The sequence below is a fragment of the Mytilus galloprovincialis genome, chromosome 7 (assembly GCF_965363235.1).
Source record: "Mytilus galloprovincialis chromosome 7, xbMytGall1.hap1.1, whole genome shotgun sequence".
In the NCBI taxonomy this organism is placed as follows: Eukaryota; Metazoa; Mollusca; class Bivalvia; order Mytilida; family Mytilidae; genus Mytilus; species Mytilus galloprovincialis.
Window position 1 is genome coordinate 28,928,015 of NC_134844.1, and position 22,475 is coordinate 28,950,489.

At 33.5% G+C, this 22,475-nt stretch overlaps 1 protein-coding gene across 4 annotated transcripts; it reads right to left on the minus strand.

Moving 5' to 3' along the window:
* Positions 1-11,519: 11,519 nt before the first annotated feature.
* Positions 11,520-22,296, minus strand: LOC143082709 (alpha-1,3-mannosyl-glycoprotein 4-beta-N-acetylglucosaminyltransferase C-like). 4 transcript variants are annotated; one of them, XM_076258529.1, is made up of 6 exons: positions 21,999-22,296; positions 19,534-19,618; positions 17,114-17,163; positions 16,967-16,989; positions 14,142-14,478; positions 11,520-12,706 (listed from the first exon to the last, which is right to left on the minus strand). In XM_076258529.1, the coding sequence occupies exons 5-6, from the start codon at positions 14,470-14,472 to the stop codon at positions 11,538-11,540; spliced, it is 1,500 nt and encodes a 499-aa protein (XP_076114644.1). In that variant the 5' UTR covers positions 14,473-14,478; positions 16,967-16,989; positions 17,114-17,163; positions 19,534-19,618; positions 21,999-22,296; the 3' UTR covers positions 11,520-11,537. The 4 variants fall into 4 exon arrangements, with proteins under 4 accessions (XP_076114644.1, XP_076114642.1, XP_076114643.1 ...); XM_076258527.1 differs by lacking the exon at positions 16,967-16,989 and having other exon boundaries at positions 11,521-12,706; XM_076258528.1 differs by lacking the exons at positions 16,967-16,989; positions 21,999-22,296 and adding an exon at positions 20,247-20,339 and having other exon boundaries at positions 11,521-12,706.
* Between the last annotated feature and the right edge of the window lie 179 nt (positions 22,297-22,475).

Below are 22,475 nucleotides of genomic sequence, written 5' to 3' on the forward strand. Positions count from 1 at the left end.
TTTTCGCGCCTTATATTGACGCCAGACACGCGTTTCGTCTACGAAAAACTCATCAGTGACGCTCGAAAAAGATGTTTAAAAGGCCAAAAACAAAGTTGAAAAGCATTTAGGAAATACAACTAATACCGGCGTCACACATCAGCGTATAGCTCCGGCGTGTTAAAAATCATTTACGCTGCCAATAAGCGTGTATTGGGCGTACTAGAATCGTACCTAAGGCTAAGCGTTTATCCGGCGTTCAAGAAACGTATGTTGGCGTATGTTGTATGTTTTTTATGCTGCATACACATTTCCTCGGGTTGTAGCGTTCATCAAGCGTATTTACTTTCCTTCAGTGGCTAGAGGTATAGGGGGAGGGTTGATATCTCATAAACATGTTTATCCCCTCCGCAATTTTGCACTTGTCCCAAGTCAGGAGCCTCTGGCCTTTGTTAGTCTTATATAATTTTTAATTTTAGTTTCTTGTGTATAATTCGGAGTTTATTATGACGTCCATTATCACTGTACTAGTATGCATTTTTTTTAAGGGGCCAGCTGAAGGACGCCTACGGGTGCGGGAGTTTCTCTCTACATTAAAGACCCATTGGTGGCCTTTGTCTGTTGCCTGTTCTATGGTCGGGTTGTTGTCGCTTTGACACGTTCCCCATTTCCTTTCTCAATTTTACCTTTGTTTTTCGACGTACTTCAAACTTATGCAACGCGCTTTGAACGATTGCTAAAACGTTCCTTTGGCGTGCAACTAACGTATACCGACTTTTGTCAGTTTTCTCTGTACGTTTGATGCACGCTGGTCTATCCGCCAATGTGTGACGCCGGCATAAGGTAATCTATTCCTAAGGTAGAAAAGCCTTAGTATTCCAAAGAAAACGTATGGAATTTAACCAGCTGAATTGCAACACATGACAGATTCATAGATGTTACAGACTTTGAAAAGACAAAAAATAAGGCGATTGATAACTTGGCGTAAATAATAAATTCATGCGAATTCGAGCGGCCAATCAGTCCATATAACGCTAATTTGAAATGACACACCCTTTTAATGAAATGCAGAGAATTTTTTTTTAAATAAAAGTGCTCTTTCTATAAGTATACTGTTGCACTGTATTGTAATTTTTTCGTTATAAGTACATTGCATTTTTTTCAATGTGAAAATATAAACTCAAGGTAGTAAGACTATTGTCGTGGCTAAATAACTCTTAACTGACACGATTTAAATTGTCCAACCCATTAACAGACTGTATTCCCCTAATATTCATTAAAATGTGGTATAACTCAACTTATATAACAATTATGAAACATTTATCAATGACAATTGATTTTTTAGAACCAAAGTACTACTTTGTGTCCTTTAAATCATATCTAAAAATTGTTTTTGGCCTTTTATCTAAAATATTGCTATGCGTACAAGCATAAAAACCACATACTTGCGCGACGCCTTTTCGTTTTACTTAAAATTGCGCAGACTATGCATTTTTTTTAATGGTGGAAAATGTTCTATGATAGATATCATTTTGTCAGACACTTTTCTTTTTTTGATGTGATTCTCATAATGTGCCAAAAAATCTGTATATTTAACAGAGTTTAACATTAAATTGTGAGTTTCACTCTTAACAGACGTATAACCAACCCGATTAACAGACCCACCGCCGATATAGCCGCATACTCAATATAGATTAACCGACCTATCTCTCGGTTAGCCGAGTGTCGGCCGTGAATACATACCATACAAACATTACATCAATTCATCTCAGTCCTGGTTAGTCTGTTCAGTTTTTGGTTATTGATCGGAACCTTGAATAGAAAATGCTTTCACGTTAATAATTTTAAAAGTTTAGATGAATAAAACTGCAAATTGTATTGTAATGTCTAACCGACTTGTTCATTGTACGGTACACACGTATATAAATTGTAACGTTTAACCGACTCGTTCATTGTACGGTACACACGTATATAGATTTTATTACATTGGTTACGGTACACACGTATATAAAATTGTTTAAAACATTTTACAACAAAAGATAAATTTAAAAGAACGTGTTCATCAACTGTTAAAGGGATCTGTATATGGCCAGTTGAATGAAAGGTTTTTAATATCCAACTAATCCACTTTTACAGAGGCAGTTGAAATTTCCCGCATTTCATCCCTGTCAACCCACTCTACAAAAACACCCTATTAGATCTATCATTTATTTGTTGTCGTCCTAAATATGCATGGAACTCATACTGTGCATCCGGGCATTAGACAGAGAACAAATAAGCAATGATACACTGATTTAAGTGGGTCTATGCATATACCGGTATGCCAAGTTCAACAGCGCAGCTTTCGAGTAATGCATTGCAGTGTACAGAGTAACTCCTTTAACAGGAGATGTCGATATAAGTATTGGGCATCTTAGAAAATTCTGAATTTTAAAGAATTTGAATGAAAAATAATGCATGCGTCTCTTATAACATAATGGATCGTCTCTTTGATTTCTTCTGGTTCTTTTTCTACAGATGACATTCACTAATTGGTCTACATGTAACTACTATATATGATCATAGAGTGCTTTATTCTAAACTCAGGGAAACTTTGACAATGTATCTCATTGTTTGTCTGTAATTGCAGCTTATTGATTAAAACGTTGAATTGAACAAGCTCTCAACTTACCGGATAGACAGTTTTAACAGAGGATGAAACGATGTAATTAAACTCATCATTTATATAAAGATTGAAATCGATTTGAGTTCAGTATTCTTGTGATTTCACTTTGTTTTGCAGTTTTTCCCTGAGCAGGAAATCCCATATTTCTATTTAAACAATCTATACTATTAAACGAGAAGACCTCATTTTGTGTGTCGCTTCTCTTCCTTCCACAGTAAATCAATCATCACGCCTCTGTGTCCTATAGGTAACATGCATAGTCGCATTTGTCATCCATCCTTATGATTATTCAGATTGAGTTATTTTGGGGAAAAAAAACGACAAAAAGGAGTCCGGATATGATTCCGTCATCGGACTGACTTTTAGTCATAGATAAGACTTCCGGTTTGAAACATGCATAAATTCAACCAATGGTATTATAGATAACAAAAATGAAAAATAAACCAATCAGAGCGTTCTCCATATCATGGTGTTTAGATCGCAAGATGTAACTATTATACCTCCTTATAGAGAACAATTATTTTTCACGTCTATCTACATGTAAACTACGATTATACTACTTGAATATATAGAGACTCTCTGTATTCTTTCTACTGTTTTCTTTGAATGTTTACTATTTACGGGGTCATACCAGTTGCATATAAATTATAAAAAGTAAAACATGTGACACAAGTACAACCAATCGTATGATGGATAACAAAAATGAAAAATAAATAAGCCATTCAGAGCGTTCTCCATATCATGGTGTTTAGATCGCAAGAATCACAACTGTTATACCTCCTTATAGAGAACAATTATGTTTCGCGTTTACCTACATGTAAACTACGATTATCCAGTGGCGGATCCAGGGGGGGGGGGGGGGGTTCCGGGGGTGCGCACCCCCCTTTATTTTTGCCGATCAATGCATTTGTATCGGGACATAGGTTTTGCACCCCCCCTTTGCCCTGGGTGCCCTGGGTTAGCACCTTCCTGCATCCGCCCCTGGATTATCATCACTACTTTAATATATAGAGATTCTCTGTATTCTCTCTTCTGCTTTCTTTGAATGTTTTAAATATATGTGTATGCAAGTTGTATGACCCCTTAAATAGTAAACTTTACTATTTAAGGGGTCATACCACTTGCATATATATTAAAATAAGTAAAACATGCTCAACTTCATCTAAAACTACCTCGACCACAAACTTTAACCGGAAGTGGGACAGACGGACGGACGGACGGACGAACGAACGAACGAACGAACGAACGGATGCACAGATTAGAAAACATGATGCCCATAAATGGGGCATAACAATTTATTGTTGAAAGGGAAAATAGTGATTTGGCAAAAATGAAAGTAAGGTAGAGATTAGAGGCAGGCAGGACCTTTTTCGAGGCTTCGGGATCGGTGTTTTTAAGTTCGGGATTTGGGGATTGATCCTTACGGGATCCGGGAATATATTTTTCGATTTCGGGATTTCGGGATCAGGGAATATATTTTTCGATTTCGGGATTTCGGGATCAGGACCCCTCCGACCACCCCTCAAATAAGCCTTAGTCGGTCTTAGTCATTTGTACATGATTCATATCCTACCATTGGCATGTAAATAAGGCTCTCAAAGGAAAAAGCACTGATAGGATTGTCCTAGAAGCATATTTTATTAGCCTAATACTGGTCTATATATAAGCAGTTACATTTATTTCATGTTTGAAACGGTGCAAATTTTTAATTTGATTTGACTTTTACCAAAAGAAGCATTGTAACAAAGGAGAAGAATAATTGTGGTCTGAGGCCAGACACACGAAAATAATTTAATTTAACAGAAAGGAAACAAATATCGGACTTTGGAAAAAGGGAGAGGGAAAAAGGGAGAGAGCTTTTGATACCTTTTATGAAATTCTCTATACATAATATCTTTTACAAAAAATCATCCTACAACAGTTCACAAGCTGTATATGCCCGCGATTTCGCGGGTGTGTTCTAGTATATAATAATAAGTAAAACATACTCAACTTCATCTAAAACTACCTCGACCAAAAATTTAACCTGAAGCGGGACAGACGGACGAAAGACCGAACGAACGAACGAACGAACGCACGGATGCACAGACTAGAAAACATAATGCCCATAAATTGGGCATAAAAATTTATGGTTGAAAGGGGAAAATAGTGATTTGGCAAAAATGAAAGTAAGGTAGAGATTATAGGGAGGCAAGACCTTTTTCGGGGCGTCGGGATCGGGTGTTTTTAAGCTCGGGATTTGAGGATTGATTCTTACCGATTACGGGAATCTGTTTTTCGATTTCGGGATTTCGGGATATGAATTTCTTTAAATTCTGCATCTCGGGATTTCATGATTTAAAGCCCAGAATTTCGGGATCAGGTCCTCTCCGACCACCCTTCAAATTATCCTAAGTCGGTCTTAGTCATTTATACATGATTCATATCCTACCATTGGTATGTTAATACTTGGCTCTAAAAAGAAAAGGCACTGATGGATTGTCCTAGAAGCATATTTTATTAGACTAATAATGGTCTATATATATAAGCAGTTACATTTATTTCATGTTTGAAACGGTGCAAATTTTTAATTTCATTTGACTTTTACCTAAAGAAGCATTGTAGCAAATGAGAAGAATAATTGTGGTCTGAGGCCAGAAACAAGAAAATAATTGAATTGAACAGAAAGGAAAGGAAACAAATATCGGACTTTGGAAAAAGGGAGAGGGCTTTTGATACCTTTTATGAAATTCTCCATACATAATATCTTTTACAAAAAATCATCCTACAACAGTTCACAAGCTGTATATGCCCGCGATTTCGCGGGTGTGTTCTAGTATGATGTAAAAGTAGAACATATAACTTACCGATAAAGTCTATAGCTACCACTCACAGATGACTAGTTTGAACGAAAATAAAACACGGTACACAATTTGCCTGCTACCACTAGAAACTATCTATGCTGCTGTTCCGAACCATAATGAGTATTTGTACCATACGCGTATGGTCATGACCATATGCGTATACTCGTATATACGCGTTCGGTCGAACCATTTGAGTATAATACTCGTTTGGTTATTAACGGGCCGGACCATATGAGTATTTGGACCATATAGGTATATATATTTTTTTAAATTACATTATAAAAGTTTCAATAATACAAAAACTTTATCTATAAAAAATGATGGTAACATGACAATGTATCATTTTTATAATACAAATACTACGCAAAAATTAAATATTGATGCCAGAGAAAGTTTTCATCGTTAATTACATAGGCTTGGGTGATATTTACTTCCATACGGTATCCGATGATAGTTTTTTGCATTTGCAAGTCTTGGTTGTGCACGATCCTTTTCATTTACACTTTTTGTTTGCGAGTGAAAAGTAAGCCTTCTTGTAGCTCTACGTACAGTGACACCGAGATCTTGGTCTATTCCAATTTTTGAGGTTGAAATCTATATGATGATATAAGAGTAAATCAACAGAAAAAGGCATTGCTTATTTCCTAAAAATAAATATGCTCACGTGGGCTGTTTTCCAAAGAACGTTGAAGTCTGTATGTTGCTATATTGGTGTCATCTATTTCTAACATTTTATTTTCTGGAAATATATAAGCTGTTGAATTAATATTCTGAAGTGAATCAGATTCCTTTACCTTTTGACTGTTTTTTTTTTTTTGGAACAAGTTCCAGGAAAATCGGTCAAAGCTAATTAAGAATGAATATTTCCAATGGATAAAGCACTGTAGAAAAATGATCATTATAAGTTTAAATAAGAAGATGTGGTATGAGTAACAATGAGACAATTAACTCTCCATTCCAGTTACACTGTATCAAAAGTTAACAATTAGAGGTCAAGTACGGCCTCCAACACGCCAACACGGAGCCTTGGCTCACATAGAACAGTTTAGCTATACACAGAACGGGAAACCAACGTTCTAACGAATCTATATAAAAAAAACGAGAGACGAAAACACTTATGAACAACATCAACAAACTACAACCACTGAACAACAGACTACTGATTAAGAATGAGTTCTGTAGAAAATGTTGAGCTATGTGTATTCAGATAATTTTGTTGAAAAATTATATATATGGTCATACTGTAAATATTTTATGCACATGAACGATAACACATTTTCGATTAATAAACTTCAGTAGGCCCTAAATAGTGGGTCGACTGAAATAAAGGTTTGAAATTGAAGCTGCCACAGAAAATGAGAAACAACAGGACAGAGGAAAACCTATAGCTTTGGAACAGACTACCTATACACCTCCCAAAAAATTCTCAAAAGCGAGCGCTAGTAGAGTTAAAGACTTTTAGTTAAACAACACTACGCCGACCATGCAGACGTAGCTGCGTATTTTTATATCCATACAGAATTAAGCTTTCTTTAGCTATTTGTGTAATATTTTGAGTGTTGCATAGCACGTGAATGGGTCTTATATCATCGACCTTAACTTTTAATTATCTCTCGCTCTATTTTAAGTTCATTATGTACTCTCAGTCTTTTTATCTTGATTTATATCTGTTCTAAATGAATTTGCCAGATTTGAAATCAGTTGCCTCTAGTCATAGGCGGATCCAGGGGGCCCTGGGGGGCCCGGGCCCCCCCTTTCGTGGAAAAAAATTGGTTGATTATATAGGGAATCATTGAAGCATGACTGGAGCGGGCCCCCCTTAGGACAAGTTCTGGATCCGCCACCGCTAGTAAAACATGGATTATACTGTCATAATCTGTATCTAATTCAACCAGTCCTGTGCTGTTACTGGTGTTTAAGTAGATTACCAGACGAAAGGATGCATAATAACCGAGAACAAGTATATAGTTATGTATTTTGTAAAATGGTAATCTAACTAGGAACACGTATATTTAAGCAGTATGTTAGATATCATAATGAATTCTTATCATTCAAATGTTATACGATAAAATATTGAAACACGAAAAAAAACTGTATTCATAAATGAACTCTAAACAAATTGATTGACCGGTACGATGTGTCGGTGTCTCAACTCAATAGAGACATGTTTTCGCCGTCTTAGATATTTACCAATTTATACGTAAATCAATTGTATTTGATTTTATGCCCTTTATGGGCCCTATAATTTGGGATATAAAAATATTCTATTCTATATATTCTATTCTATTCTATTTAGATACCAGTGAAGTCGTTTGATATGTAATTTTACCGATACTGAGTGAATTCACATGATGAGTGATGCATGCACAGCAGGAGACACCACACTATAGAACCACCCGGTGTCGCTCCTTTTGGAATTCGTGCGATTTCCTCGGATTTTGTCTGTTGCCATGTTTCAAATATTCGGCTTTAATTGTTCCTTATGAAGATAAATCCAGAAAAGTGCCTGATTTAAATATACAATGAAGTAAAGCACCAGTCACACTGTCACGTTTTACTACTTTTTAAAATGCTACGTTTCATCTAGTCAACGTTTTGAATAAAAAATGGCCTATTATTTTGTAAGCTAGGTTTTACTAGGTTTGTGCTACGTTCTTATCACGTTTCCACGGCGCAGTGATCAAAGAGGGACGAAAGATACCAAAGGGACAGTCAAACTCATAAATCTAAAACAAACTGACAGATCAATATACGTTTCGATACGTAGTAATAACGTTTTCTTACGTTCCGCTAAGCTTTGAAACGTATTTACTAGGTTTCTACTTCGTTTCAATTTTCGCTACGTTTGTTGTTGAATTTTCAAAACATACGGGGCAGGTCCCGTTTTGAACAAAGCCTCTGCATCTATGACTTTGAAATATTCGACTTTAATAGTTCCTTTTGAAGGTAAATCCAGAACAGTGCCTGATGTATTTATACAATGAGGTCACGAACACAACAAAAGGAACTTTTTTCTTTTGTTGGTATTAGTCGTTGTAATGCAGAGGGATGAAATTGTTACTAGATGCCGATGACAAATTAAACATAATTTTAGGTAATTGGTGAGTTCTTGAACAAAGTACTTTAGTATTCTATTGGGTTTATCTATAATTCTATAGAAACTGAAAAACACCATGCAAGCGATTGTAGAGGTGAGACTATCTTTTTGATTTTCTTTAATTTGTTCTTTCGCTACATGAACATGCATTAACAATTTGTTCATGGACAATAAGGGGCGTAGCTAGAATGGAATAATGTGCAAGCATCTTCCGCCGAGCGGAGCGAGGCTAAAAAATTTTGGGACACTTTTATGCAGAAAAATGTGTTTTTTTTGGTTTTTCGGTCATAGGACGGTTAAAAGAAGAGCAATATGTAGATAGGACTTATAAAATGTTTATGAATGTAAAACTATTTATAAATACTCTGAATATAGTAATACATAAACACCACATATTTGTGACACAGAATTTACTCAATTCTTCAATAGCTTCTCTATTACTTTGTCAATATTCACACTGAAATCCCGATGAATATGCAATAATGCTAGTAACTGTCGTTGTTCATTGTTGATCGTGCATTTGTTTTGAACATACGTAGTACACTATTAAGTCTTTGTGGTAGCACTCGTGAGATGTTATAAACCAGCGTACGTGTTCGGCATCGAGCGAAATTTGTCAAAATTACATGCCAGGTCAGTTTCGTATGTCTCAGACAATGATGAGATTTGTTCGTTTGTGATATTTCCAACAACACGATGAAGTAGATACAACGCAAATAAGCGCTTTTCTGATAATACTAGACGCGACTCCACTCTCAAGTTCCCTTTTCATATGGTCTATAAACGCAAAAAATAATGAGACTTTCCAATACTGTTTTGGCGTGTTTGCAGGGTGATCGGCTCCGGTAGTCTGTCGACCACATCGCCTCGGCATATTTTCAACGATATCGAAGGGTTCTGATCATTCAAATGCCGATTCCAAACTGATGAACCGTACACTGTAAAATGAGCTCCAATACAGTTACTACATGTCTTAGACTGTGTATTACAAATTCAAATCTTGTAAAAGATACAAGTTATATACTGTCCGATTTTGTCATAATCTTCAATAAAACTTCTATTTTGAAACCAAATGTCGTTATTTAATGATATTTCATCAATTAAAAAAGTGACAACATAGGTGTTTCCTTTAATATTCAATTGATCAATTCTTATTTTGCCTTTTTGTTTTTTGCATGCCGAATCGATGTGCACGCAACTGCGTGTTAGCGTATGAGAGCTACGCGCCTGACAATAATCAAACTATTTGCCGAATACTTTATTTTTACAAAGAATTAGAAATAAGCACAAATGATTTAAAAAAAAGCATAAAATATATAAAGTGTTATTATATTTTTTGTACAGATAAGGATAAATCCCTCAGGCAACCTTTGATAGATTTTGCAATGTTTAATATTCTATATGATGATATGTATCTAGTCGGTTTTTTTTTCATTTCATCAGAAAAATTACAGAAAAATTACCACCGTTTATCCATTGTATGTCTACCTACCAGTCATTGTTAGCAGGATGTTATCTATCCATTTGTTAAAATATGTACAACTTATACATTGATATCATCGGCTGGCCTTAGTAGAGCGAAACACTATTGTTTTATACAATTTTATAAATGTTAAAGTGTAAAATGATCAGGTGACCGGAGCAAGTTATTTAAAATATTTATTCAGACGTTTAATATACATTTCAAAAAGGCGGCATTTATAACAATATCATAATATAGGAAAGTGTTCACTTGATACTATCATTGTGGAAACATTATTTGCTGAAATGCGTTCAATAGTCAACACTCTTTACATTACTTCGAGTACTCTCAGATATGTATATACAGTGTCTTTCTGTTGTGTGGATGTACAAGTACCCGTTCACGTCCACTCCGCTGTGTTTTTATGTATTTCTATAAGTATCCATCTGATGAGTGCAGCCTTTTTTAACTGATTTTTATTCTTTGTCCTTATGTTGTACTGTTACATAGGTTATGGGTAGGGTTAAGTGCCATCTATCATGTTTAACCCCGTCTGTACCATTTCTGTACCATTTCAGGAGCCTGTAATTCAGTGGTTGTCGTTTGTTGCTGTTTAACATATTTGCTTTTTTGTTCATTAATTTGTACATATATAAGGCCGTTAGTTTTCTCGTTTGAATTGTTTTACATTTGTCATTTTAGCTGACTATGTGGTATGGGCTTCGGTTATTGTTGAAGACCGTGTGGTGACCTATACCTGTTAATTTCTGTGTCATTTGGTCTTTTGCAGAGAGTTGTCTCATTGCAATCATACATGTACCACATTTTCTGATTTTTATACTAGTATAGACGGAGTGCTAATAGAAACACAATCCCTACATGTATTTTCCATTTAATAAAAAAAACTGTTTCTAAAATAAGGAGAATAGAAGTTGAACAATCGGTCTGTTTTTTAGAAGACTTCTAGCCAATGAGACAACAACCCGACCGAAGAGCAAAATCCAACATAGGGCCACCGCTTATGTATTTAACGCAGTGAGAACAAATCTTCAGCCATAGGTGCGCTTCAGTGGGCTAATAAACAATAATGTATACTACTTCAGCAAAATCGACGCCACACTAACCTCTGAATCATAAAAATGAACCAAAACAAAAGAAAAAACCACGAGACTAACAATGGCTAGAAGTGCATAACTTTGGGCAGGAGCCCAAAGGCGGCAGGTTTAAACATTGTATGTGAGATCTCATCTCTTGTCTCCTTTGAGTACTTTGTGCATTGAAATAAGTGTTTCGGATTAGATACGAATATCTCAAATGTTTCGTGCATAATCCTCTTTTAAGATATGGACAACCCAAAAAATCAAAAATTTCAAATAACTTAATTTCTTCAACTTACTGCATGGAATATTGGAAGATTAAGCTTATTTAAAAGTGTGCTTGTTTCTGACAAATTCTAAGGCGTTTATTATACATGAACATAATGCGAAAGAACTATTTTTCATATTTTTTATTTTGAAATATTTCAATTTCTCTTATAATCAACCACCGTTTTTGTCCCTTTTTAGCTTCTATGTGCAAGCATTTTATATTTTCTGGTATGACTATTCCTTGTATTAAAGAATCGAATTCACCTTCAACGAAACGACCAATTTCTTTCAAATCATTGCAAATATGTTGCTTATTATTAAAACCGACCTTTAGAACTCCATTCTCTAAAAAATCCGTTTTATTGATATTTTCACCGGTAGAAATTACTAATCGTGACATATTTATATTTGTTGTAAAAATTAGTCTAAAATACTGTTTACTTCTAGGGTATGAAGCCCAAAAAAATAAATTATTTTTATACACATTTTCCGGAGGATAATCGGGTATGATTTTCATATTAGTTTCAAACTTCGCATCGGGATGACCACCTTTTGGTAGTTTCATTATTGGAAGAATATTTGATCCTTTATCTTTAAAAAATCGGTCTATCGAAGGCATCATTTTATTCCGGAGTGACGAAATTTTACCAATATGTTGGAATAAACTAACTGATGAATGAATAGGAGTATTTTGTCCCAAGAATTTTATAATTCCTCCTAGTAAAAGATCACATGGTGTTTCGCTGAAATAAGTTAACAACACTGATGATATCACTCGTAAATCACTTGAATGGAACATTTTACCAATAAATCCAAGAGTGGAAAATTCCAAACAAATCCAGTGGTCTGTACGATTTAAAACAAAACTTTCGATATCTTTAACGAAATTAGAGGCGACCAGAACATCGTCCTCTAATTGTATATAATAAGTACTAAGGTTTTGGCAATACAGCATTAAAAAGGCAAAGTCAACATTTTGTTTGGATCTCCATTGGACTCGTTCTGCCGAATCCTGTTTTGTTTTTTGCAAATTGGAAAAGTCTGGGTATATATTTTCAGGTGCTTTTATAATCTGCATGAAACCGCTATCAAAATGAGGCTTAAATTCCTCATATATCTTTTTTGCACTTTCGTTATTCCAAGATTCGTCTGGGTCTGCCATAAAAATGACAATAATTACATCTTGAATCCTGCCTTGATCAGTGTTAGATATAAGAGAGTTTAGAGTTGTGTACATGTAGTGGTCACCATTTAATCGTCTCTTTACTGTAGGTATCCCTATTGTTAGATAACCTGGAACAGAAAAAAAAAACACATATATTTAAAAAAAAATATTAAACAGTTGACCTTTTGAAACGTACCCTGATTTTTTCACCCTTTAAGTGCAAACAAGTTTAATATTGTTGTTTCCTTAACGAGCTTTTTTTTCAAACATTTAAAACAGTTTATCTTATCTTTTATGTACTTGAAATCTAAAACAGTACATGCATTTTGAGAACTAAAAAAACGCCTTCCCCATGCATCAATTGTAAAAAAAGCATTTTCTCTTTACTTATTTTTATACAAAGTATAATATATACAATATTAAAGTGATTTTAAGAAATTGTTTATGTATGAGAATATTCTGTCTAAGAGCCCTTGATTGGTACAAAAAATCATGACTATATTCTTAATTTATTCTATATACATATTTGTCATATGGACGAATGTGTAATACTAATTGAAAAAGTTAGTGGCAAAATGTGTCATTCTTACATTATCAATAAAACAAATTGTTTCCAAAACACTAACTAAGTATAAGAAAAGGTTTAAACGTAGAATACATAACCAAAGTTCTACAACTCTAAAACTGCAAAAGCGCATATAGTCAAGACAACAAGAACGGACAACGGTTGTCCGTATGATGTAATGCGCTCGTCGTTACACTCGACAGAAAAAGGTTTATGTTCAAAAATTGCATTTCACAAACATTGAATTTTTTGCTCGCTGCTTAAAAGTTTGCTACATATATGTTTATCATGTGTCATGTGACCGAGCGTCAAAGTGGTTGATCTAGTTTTTAACCATTCGGCAACCCTTGGTACAATCCGCCACTCTAGGTGAGGGTACGGAATCGGCCGAGTTGAGTCGAATGGTGTTTGAACCTCTATAATGGAATGGTGCGTTCGAATCATATCTTTATTGACTGATTGGCGTTTTCTTGCTGAAGGGTCTGTGGCTTTCTCCTAGTTCTCCAGTTTACAACACAAGTGGACGGCATTGTATTGTAAATGCTAAAAGGGCGCTAAACCCAAACAACCAATCAATTATACCTTATTCAAACAGTATCATAATTTTCCTTATTCGGTTCATTATAGACAATGAAACAATAATTGCGCTAGGACAAACATCGGAAGATAACAGCAAGAACATGGATATACTTGTAGAAAATTAACTATATAATAGAATGCCATATCAATGGAAGTAGTATTGACTGACGGGAAAAGAGGGGCTATAAGTTAACGTTTTCATGCAGATACAAATTGTATACAATTCAAAAGTGAAACAGTGAAACAGTGAAAACAGTGATACACAGATTATACATATGTACGTAGCTTTTACGAATCGGTCTTCAATACAGATGCTATATATAAAGCGTAACGAGAGGACCAAAGATAAGATACATTGTTACAACAAGTACCAGTGAAAGCGAAACTGACAACATCGAGGAAGTTTTCCAAGAACCAACCTTGTCTGTTAGTAAAATTACCATACTGAACAACGCTGTTATCAATGTTAGAATGTGTGTTGTAAAACCTCTCAAAATCCACGAGTGCCGAAGGCAAAGTTAAATTTTTAAGCTCTGTCCCTGATATTTTTTTCTTCATAAGTTGAAGATAAGTTCTGTTGAACCAACCTTGGTCCCTTGTAGATTGACCATACATGACAACCTTTTTGTCAACTGCATTATGGTTGTTATAAAATTTCTGAAATTCTGTCAATGGTGATGGTAGTGATAAGTTTTTCATTTCTTTTCCAGCCAATATGTTCCTAAACAGACTTATATTATTCATCAACATCCCAGCCTGAAAAATAAAGTTTATTTACAGTTAAATATATAATGTCTCAATATTCTTTTCGTATTTAAGTAGAATATTCGTATTTCCCGTAAAAAAATATGTTTTCCTTGAGGATCCAAAAATAATCACTGTACGATCAGTCTAGACCTGACTGTATTCTAGAAGAGAGTTGTTGACTGTATGACCAGTCGTGACTTTGAAGAAAACAACAACAGCAATTTGAGGGTATATACATGTCAATGTGATATTATGAACTGTCCAGGGAACAATAACGTGTAATTTCTTTCATCAGACAATACAAATATATTTCAGGTGATTTTTTTAGTCGGCAAAATAATTGTATTTTTGTTCCGTCAGTCTTAGTTAAAATCAAATACCTAAAAAGCAATACATGATTCGCTTGTGGACTTTGTAAAAGTGCATCGTTGCAGTTATCTGTTTAGCTATTACATTTTTAAAGACTATTTACAATGTCCGCCGTTGACCAATTGATGATAACATAAATCATGGGCAAGCTTGTCTCTTTTAAAATTACAAAAAAAAAAAATGGATAAAGAAAGCTTTGCGTATAGGGGGATAATTCATGTGATATAATTTGGGTAATCTTATTTCATCTTCTTTTTGAGGTAGAATAAGTAAATTTAAGTATTTACAACTTAATACAACATGCATTGATTTGTTTAAAAACTTCAGGTATTGCGGAAAGAATTAACGAAATTATACTTCGCCACTTCTAAAGTCCATGTTTTGGAAAAAATAACGCCCCAAAAAACTAAAGTATAGGTGCACAGTGGCATCATTAATTAAGAATCTGATAAAGTTTTATTTATATACAGTAGTTTTAGGAATGTTGCGTATAGTAATTGGGTATCACCCAATAAGGTCGTGGAAAAGTCCGTATCACGAAAAGAGAAAACAGTGATTTTTTGAAAAATCAAAACAAAAGGTGCACAATTGCAATTGAATTAAATGATAAAGAATCTGAAAAAGATTCATTAAGTTATGACAAGTGTCTGAAGGAAGATGTGGATATAAAATAGGTACGCCCAATATAAGGCTATGGCAAAGTCCGTGTTTTAGATATAGAAACATCAAAAATATGTTTACCAAAAATTCGAAATAGAAGGTCCATAATGCATCAATTGATTAAAAATGTAGCAATTTCAGAAAACTTTAAAAACTGGCTTAGGAGGTGTTGGAAATACCTGATGGGTATAATTATAGGCTTCAATACGGCCTCGAATGTGTGTAAATATATGCATTTTTATATGACAATTAAATCTGTGTGTTTTTACAATTTTAATTATAACGGAGGAAATTTCTGAAACTTATATAAACAACAAACCTTCCTTTTATTTTAGCAACATTTAAACATCCTTACACTCGATGTAGTAAGTCGAGTACACCCTATCAAGCTAAAACATGTTTCATAAATTTTCAGGATGTGAATTTATTGAAATATATTTGTGTTATTTGGAAAAATGCCACCTTCTAATGTATCGTAAATAACTTTGAAATCACCACTAGAATATAGTGAAATATATAAACACTGATCATACAGTTTCAAAATATACAAGCGAGACTGATCGTACAGTGAGAAATTCAAACAAATGTAATTTTCTTATTTCTGGGTTAAAAGATCTGGTTGAAACTTTTACCACCACTTGAAATATACTTCATTTAGTTAATTAAGTCTGGTTTTTACGTATATTTGTACACTGAGAGGGTAAAACGATTGTTTTTAGGTTCACCGACTGATTTACCTTAATGATGCACTTGTAAATCTCTTGATTAAGGCAAAGATACGAATAATGAATGTGCTGAATTTAATTCTAAACCATTTGAGACTATCGATGTCAGCTGAATTAATCATTAAGCAATGTACAGATGATCAACTTACCGTTTAATTCAGTAGATCCATCAAATTTAAAATGTGATCCAAGAAGTTCTCGCTTCGAAAATCGCGACTTCCGGATAGCGTAAAGAATAGTACCTACACTGTGAAGGCTCCGTGTTGAAGACCGTACTTTGACCTATAATAACCTTTACAAATTGTGACTTGGATGGAGAGTTGTCTCATTGGCGCTCATACTACATCTTCTTATATCTATGAGTATTTGTGTTACTAGTATATAAAAATACACGCTTATATCTTTACCGCAAAATGCTGCCAGGATTTTCAATGCTTATTTCTGTATATCTAAATTAAATTACTTAATTTGTGTAAATTCCATTACAGGGTTGATACTAACTGACATTTACAAAATACGAATTCTTTGTGTTTGTTTAAAATTGATAAGGTCTGATATAGTGCCATTAAGTGCACAAGTTAACTAGAAAACTCAATTTGATTGCATAAAAATCTGTACTTCCACATGTGCATAGTTTTAATCCAATAACGATCTAGCAATGAACTTCTAAAGCTTAGTGTAATGTTGATTTGAAACGGATTCGATTGTTTATCACTCTAAAACATGATTATAGTTTTGCTTACGTATCTGTAGATGTATATCTATACTGAAATGATAGCCAAAATGTAAAAAAAAAAGTGAAAAATAATACACACAAAACTCGCTATCATAACTTTCACAAGTGTTTCACATTTTTGCAATAAAAACAAATTTTTTCATTCACGTCTCACCTGTTGATAATGCAGTATTTCGTCGTTCCTTTTTGTCATATTTACATCAACTACAACGAAAAATAAATTCTTCAATCATTGTTATTCTTCACTATAAGCAATGATTAGTAAATTTTATATGCTTGTTGTAAACCATTCTTTTCTCACTGTATTCTCAAAGTAGCGGATACGGGGGGGTGGGGGTACTGTCACGGAATAGAAGTTCCTTCATAATATAAGTTCCAAAAGGAAAAATTAATCTGGAATATTATTTCCACAAGAATAAATATTACAGAATATGTTCCCTTAACGGAATAAATGGTACAGAACATTTGTTCCAACAGGAATAGATATTATGACAATATTATAGCAAAGTCTCCATTGGAACTTTTGTTAGGCGGAACAAATATGTGTTGACAGTACGAAGGTCAGTGGCGGATCCAGAACTTTTCCTAAGGGGGGCTCGCTGACTGACCTAAAAGGGGGGGGGGGGGGTCCAGTCATGCTTCAATGATTCCCTATATAATCTCCCTGGATCCGCCTATGAGGGTTCCAACCCCCGGAACCCCCTTTTTAAGACGATCAATGTATTTGAATCGGGACATGTAGATGGAACCCCCTTTTTATCCCGGAATGGGCCCCCTTTTTAAAAGTGGCTGGATCCGCCCCTGTCTTCTGACAGGCCTTGAAAATGTATGATATGGTTCCTGACTCACAACAGAGATATATATATGTATTATATGTCTCTGCCGTTAGGAACAATAACTTATTATTTTCATGATAAACATATATGATAATAATTAAAATAAAATATTTTACGACATATCTATAAATCTTTATTGAATAAACGTTTATATCGAATTCACGTGAAAGATTACTACTTTTAAAATCTGATTTAAATCGGTGATTCAAATACATATCCTGTATCTAAGCTTTGCCGAGTAATCCAAGTAAAGCAAAGCTTGTAAACAGGATTTGAACTTGAATAAGATTTACTGTTGTTGTTCTCAGTAGCGAATTTCTACGAGGTTTAGTGTTTACAAAGATTCACTTTCAGATTCAAATGTTGTTTTATTTACGAAGCTCTGTAAATATAGGAATTGAATGAACATTCATTATACGAAATAAAAGCAAGTGACGTTCATATTAAGTAAGAAGCTTTTCATGCACTTTCACGTGCTTTCATTTTGTATAAAGGAGTAGGTCCGATATTGGCCTTATATTTCAGGTTCATCTAACGAAAGATTTTGAAAACTTTTTAAACACTTAAATGTCTATTTCAATTGATTCGATTAGTTTATGTGAAAGATTTTAACTGATTTAGTCATTAAAAACGATCAGATTCAAGTTTAAGGTGGTACCTAATACTATAGGGAGATAACTCTGTAAAATCAGCTAAACGTTTTAATTACGTTGTGTTGTAAAGGGAATATCAAGCTTCTCAATGATCATACTTAGTGTCTGTCAAACTGCTATATAACCAGTGTAATTTTTCTGAAAAATTGGTTGGTTCAAAAGTTTTGAAATTTTGAAATTTTTATCAAAGGGTCAAAGTAAATACTTTGTCAAAATTTTATGAAATTTAAACGAGCCAAATAAATTTTGGTAAAGGTGTTGGGTACCACCTTAAATATTAAAAGTCTATCAAATATGCCAAAAACCGTCACTTTTCATATAGTTTTTGTCAAAAATGAAAGTGGCCGCATCCGTGTTCATCCTCAACCTTTATATATGTTATGTATTATCATCAAAAACAACTAACATTTCAATATTATGAATGAACACGAATGCGGCCACTTTCATTTAAGACGAAAACCAGCTAAAATTTAACTAAAATGCTAAAATTGTGACGATTTCAGTGATTTAGCATGACTTAATGATGCTAGTACCCGATATACGTGCATTGTTTTGTCAAAAAACAGCCCATATTTATGTAGCAGAAGCAGAATTCTTCTTTCCAATAATAGCTAAAAGATTACATTTTCACAATTTTGTAAAACTGCTATATTTTTTGGCCGAAAAGGGGTCTTACTGAACCTACTCCTTTTCAAAAAACAACATTTAGTCTATATTGCCAATTTTCAGTTTGATGGTTTTGTAATATTTTGCATCCAAGGACAAACATAACCCAACTGACTTAGTAACTGAAAGACACAACATATGTTTTGCCTTCCTTCCGTTAGAAATTTAATTTTGTTTCTAGTGTCCCCATCCGTTACTTACCTAAAACATATACCATATATACCATGTATACTGACGTCTTGAATGTGCCATTTTTATAGTAACATTTTTAAAACTTGACAATTGTTGAAATCAAAATAAAATAAAAAAATCTTTTGGAAACGGATCATAGTAATAGTTTAAGATAACTTCATGAGAAAGTGGTCATATCTCTTCTTTTTAAACAAGCAGATAAAATGGGAAATTGCAAAAATCCTTACCTGTCAGGAGAATGTGAAAAATACATATTAAGCACACCGTGCACAGCAGAAGTTTGCAACATACTTTGCGTGTTTTTCTCATTACCTATAAAATACAATGATAAATATATGTACATCAGTCATGGAACGATATTACAGATTGGTAGATTACTGCTGAACGATATCACAAATTGATCGTTTATTGTCCGACGATATGACATATAAATCGATTATTGTTGAACGATACCACAGATTGGTCGATTATTCTTGAACCGTAAGTCCCAAAGGTCAATGTAGCGACATAAAGTAATTTTTATAAATATATAGTTTTCGATATCTAGCTAACCTTCTTTGTCTACGTTTATTTTAAAATTCAGAAAGTGTACAAAAGTAATTAGACGATGTAGAAGTGTGTATTGTTCGTATAACTTGTAATCATGGTAATACATCTCATCAATATCTCGTATAATAATCTTTTTGTAGTTGAGTTTCTCTTCCACCATTTTTATAGTCACTCGTAACTCTTTTTAGAGTGGCATTTGTTTTATATGCGAAGTTGTAATATTATGTAAATGTTTTATAAGAGATGAGACTCAAATAAATTATTGTCTTGTTTTGTCAGATATTGTCTATATTATATAAACGAACTCACATTTATGATCAGAAAGAGAAAACAAATTATTATTAAAAAAAATTTGTTAAGTGTTTACTAAAAATCGAGAAAATCTACAAACACTGCAATGACAACAGATGTCCGTCCTCTAATGATCCCATTATATTGATGAGTGATGTGAATTCAAAGTCACTGTCATTCTATCATTGTCTATACGCTGTAATCAATGAATGATCAATAAAGACATTGATCAAGAAGTCATAATTATTGATAATTATTAATATGAATACGTATGGACAAAAGTGTCTGTTAAGAAAAAAACAGACTGCAACATAAATTAGAATTGATTGTATAATGTCCTCAACATTAAAAAGACAGTCAGTCAAATTGTATAAAACGGTATAAATATTTTTTGATTTGTTATACATACAAATACTTATACTAAATTTAAAATTTTTTTAAATTTTTTTTTTTCTGTAAAAGAAAGGAACTTCTTTATAAGTAACAATCACATTGCGTAATGCAAATTTGAACATTAGGTTTAAAGTGACATATAGGTCCAACGGGTCCGGTGTAAATTTATTTGACTATTGTATTCTTATTATGTAATATTATATTTATAATAAATGATATACTTACTTACTTACTTACTTACTTTACTTACTTACTTACTTACTTACTTATACTTACTTACTTACTTACTTACTTACTTACTTACTTACTTACTTACTTACTTACTTACTTACTTACTTACTTACTTACTTACTTACTTACTTACTTACTTACTTACTTACTTACTTACTTACTTACTTACTTACTTACTTACTTACTTACTTACTTACTTACTTACTTACTTACTTACTTACTTACTTACTTACTTACTTACTTACTTACTTACTTACTTACTTACTTACTTACTTACTTACTTACTTACTTACTTACTTACTTACTTACTTACTTACTTACTTACTTACTTACTTACTTACTTACTTACTTACTTACTTACTTACTTACTTACTTACTTACTTACTTACTTACTTACTTACTTACTTACTTACTTACTTACTTACTTACTATACTATACTACTGTACTACGTTAAAATCGACTAAGGACAGATCTAAAGTTCAAGTAATTGGGAGGCTTAAATGTCAATAATAGTAAAAAAAAGTAATGGCAACTGTTGGGAGGCTAACTTGTTTTGAGATATGTTATGCTTTGCGAACAAAATTTTTTAAAAATTCATCAAAAAAAGGGGGATTTCTTGGGATTTGTCCATTACACTGCTCCTCTGGATCTGTTACTGAGTCTACCGACTGACCTCTGCAGATAACTCCATTTAATCACACGGACACAAACTCGACTTCCCCAAGGTGGACACATTTAATCCATGGCAAGGGTCTATAGAAGCTAGGGTGTCACACTTTTAAGGCAGTGTAGCGGGACTACCGACGGAGACAACATCGACTGATCCCGCCCCCGCTGGAAGATTATTTCTTTTTTATATTTCAGTCAAATCAAGGGCAATTGGTTTTAGTGTTAAAACAATGGATACATCTAATAATGATTTGACAATATATCGAAAACAACTTCTCGTAATCACAGTAACATATGTAATAGCTTGAAGCATGAATAATCGTATATGATGTATTTATATATATATATATCGTTCTTGTCATTTTGATTGTACACGAATTGTTCTCTTTTTGTGTGTCATTAACAATATATATGCTAATTTCGATTTTTTTGTAAAAAATAATATACAGTCTCTATGATTGTCTGAACTATGATTTTAAGAAGAGAACTTTAATTGCACAATACAACAATTATTAATTAGCTGAAATGATAAAATACACTTAAAAATACTGTACTTACTCAGTTTAACTAGACTTCCTCCATTCCGATATTACAGGATTCGTTACTATGGAAACGAAAAGGAAATAATTTACACATTACACTGACGTACGCCTGTTTTTAAGATGAATGTGGTAATTAGCTAGATGTAAAACTGTGTATTTTTGATACAACACACCAATATCACTAATAAAATCCTATTAACGTATTACTGTAAGGTAGATATTTAGAGTATGTATTGTCTAATTCTCAGATCGTGCATAAAATATGAATTATATACACAACAGGATGAGAATTGGATCAATGAAACCTCAAATTTATGTACATGTGGTTATTTTGCCTGTAGCGGTCAGTTGTACAATGTGAAGACATTAATTATGGTCAAATCTTATTGGTTTTACTGCTATTGAATAATTAATCTTATATCGAAGATGTCGGTTTTCTGAATTTGCAATTTTCGCAAAGGATTTGAATGTAAAAATTATAAAATATGCAACG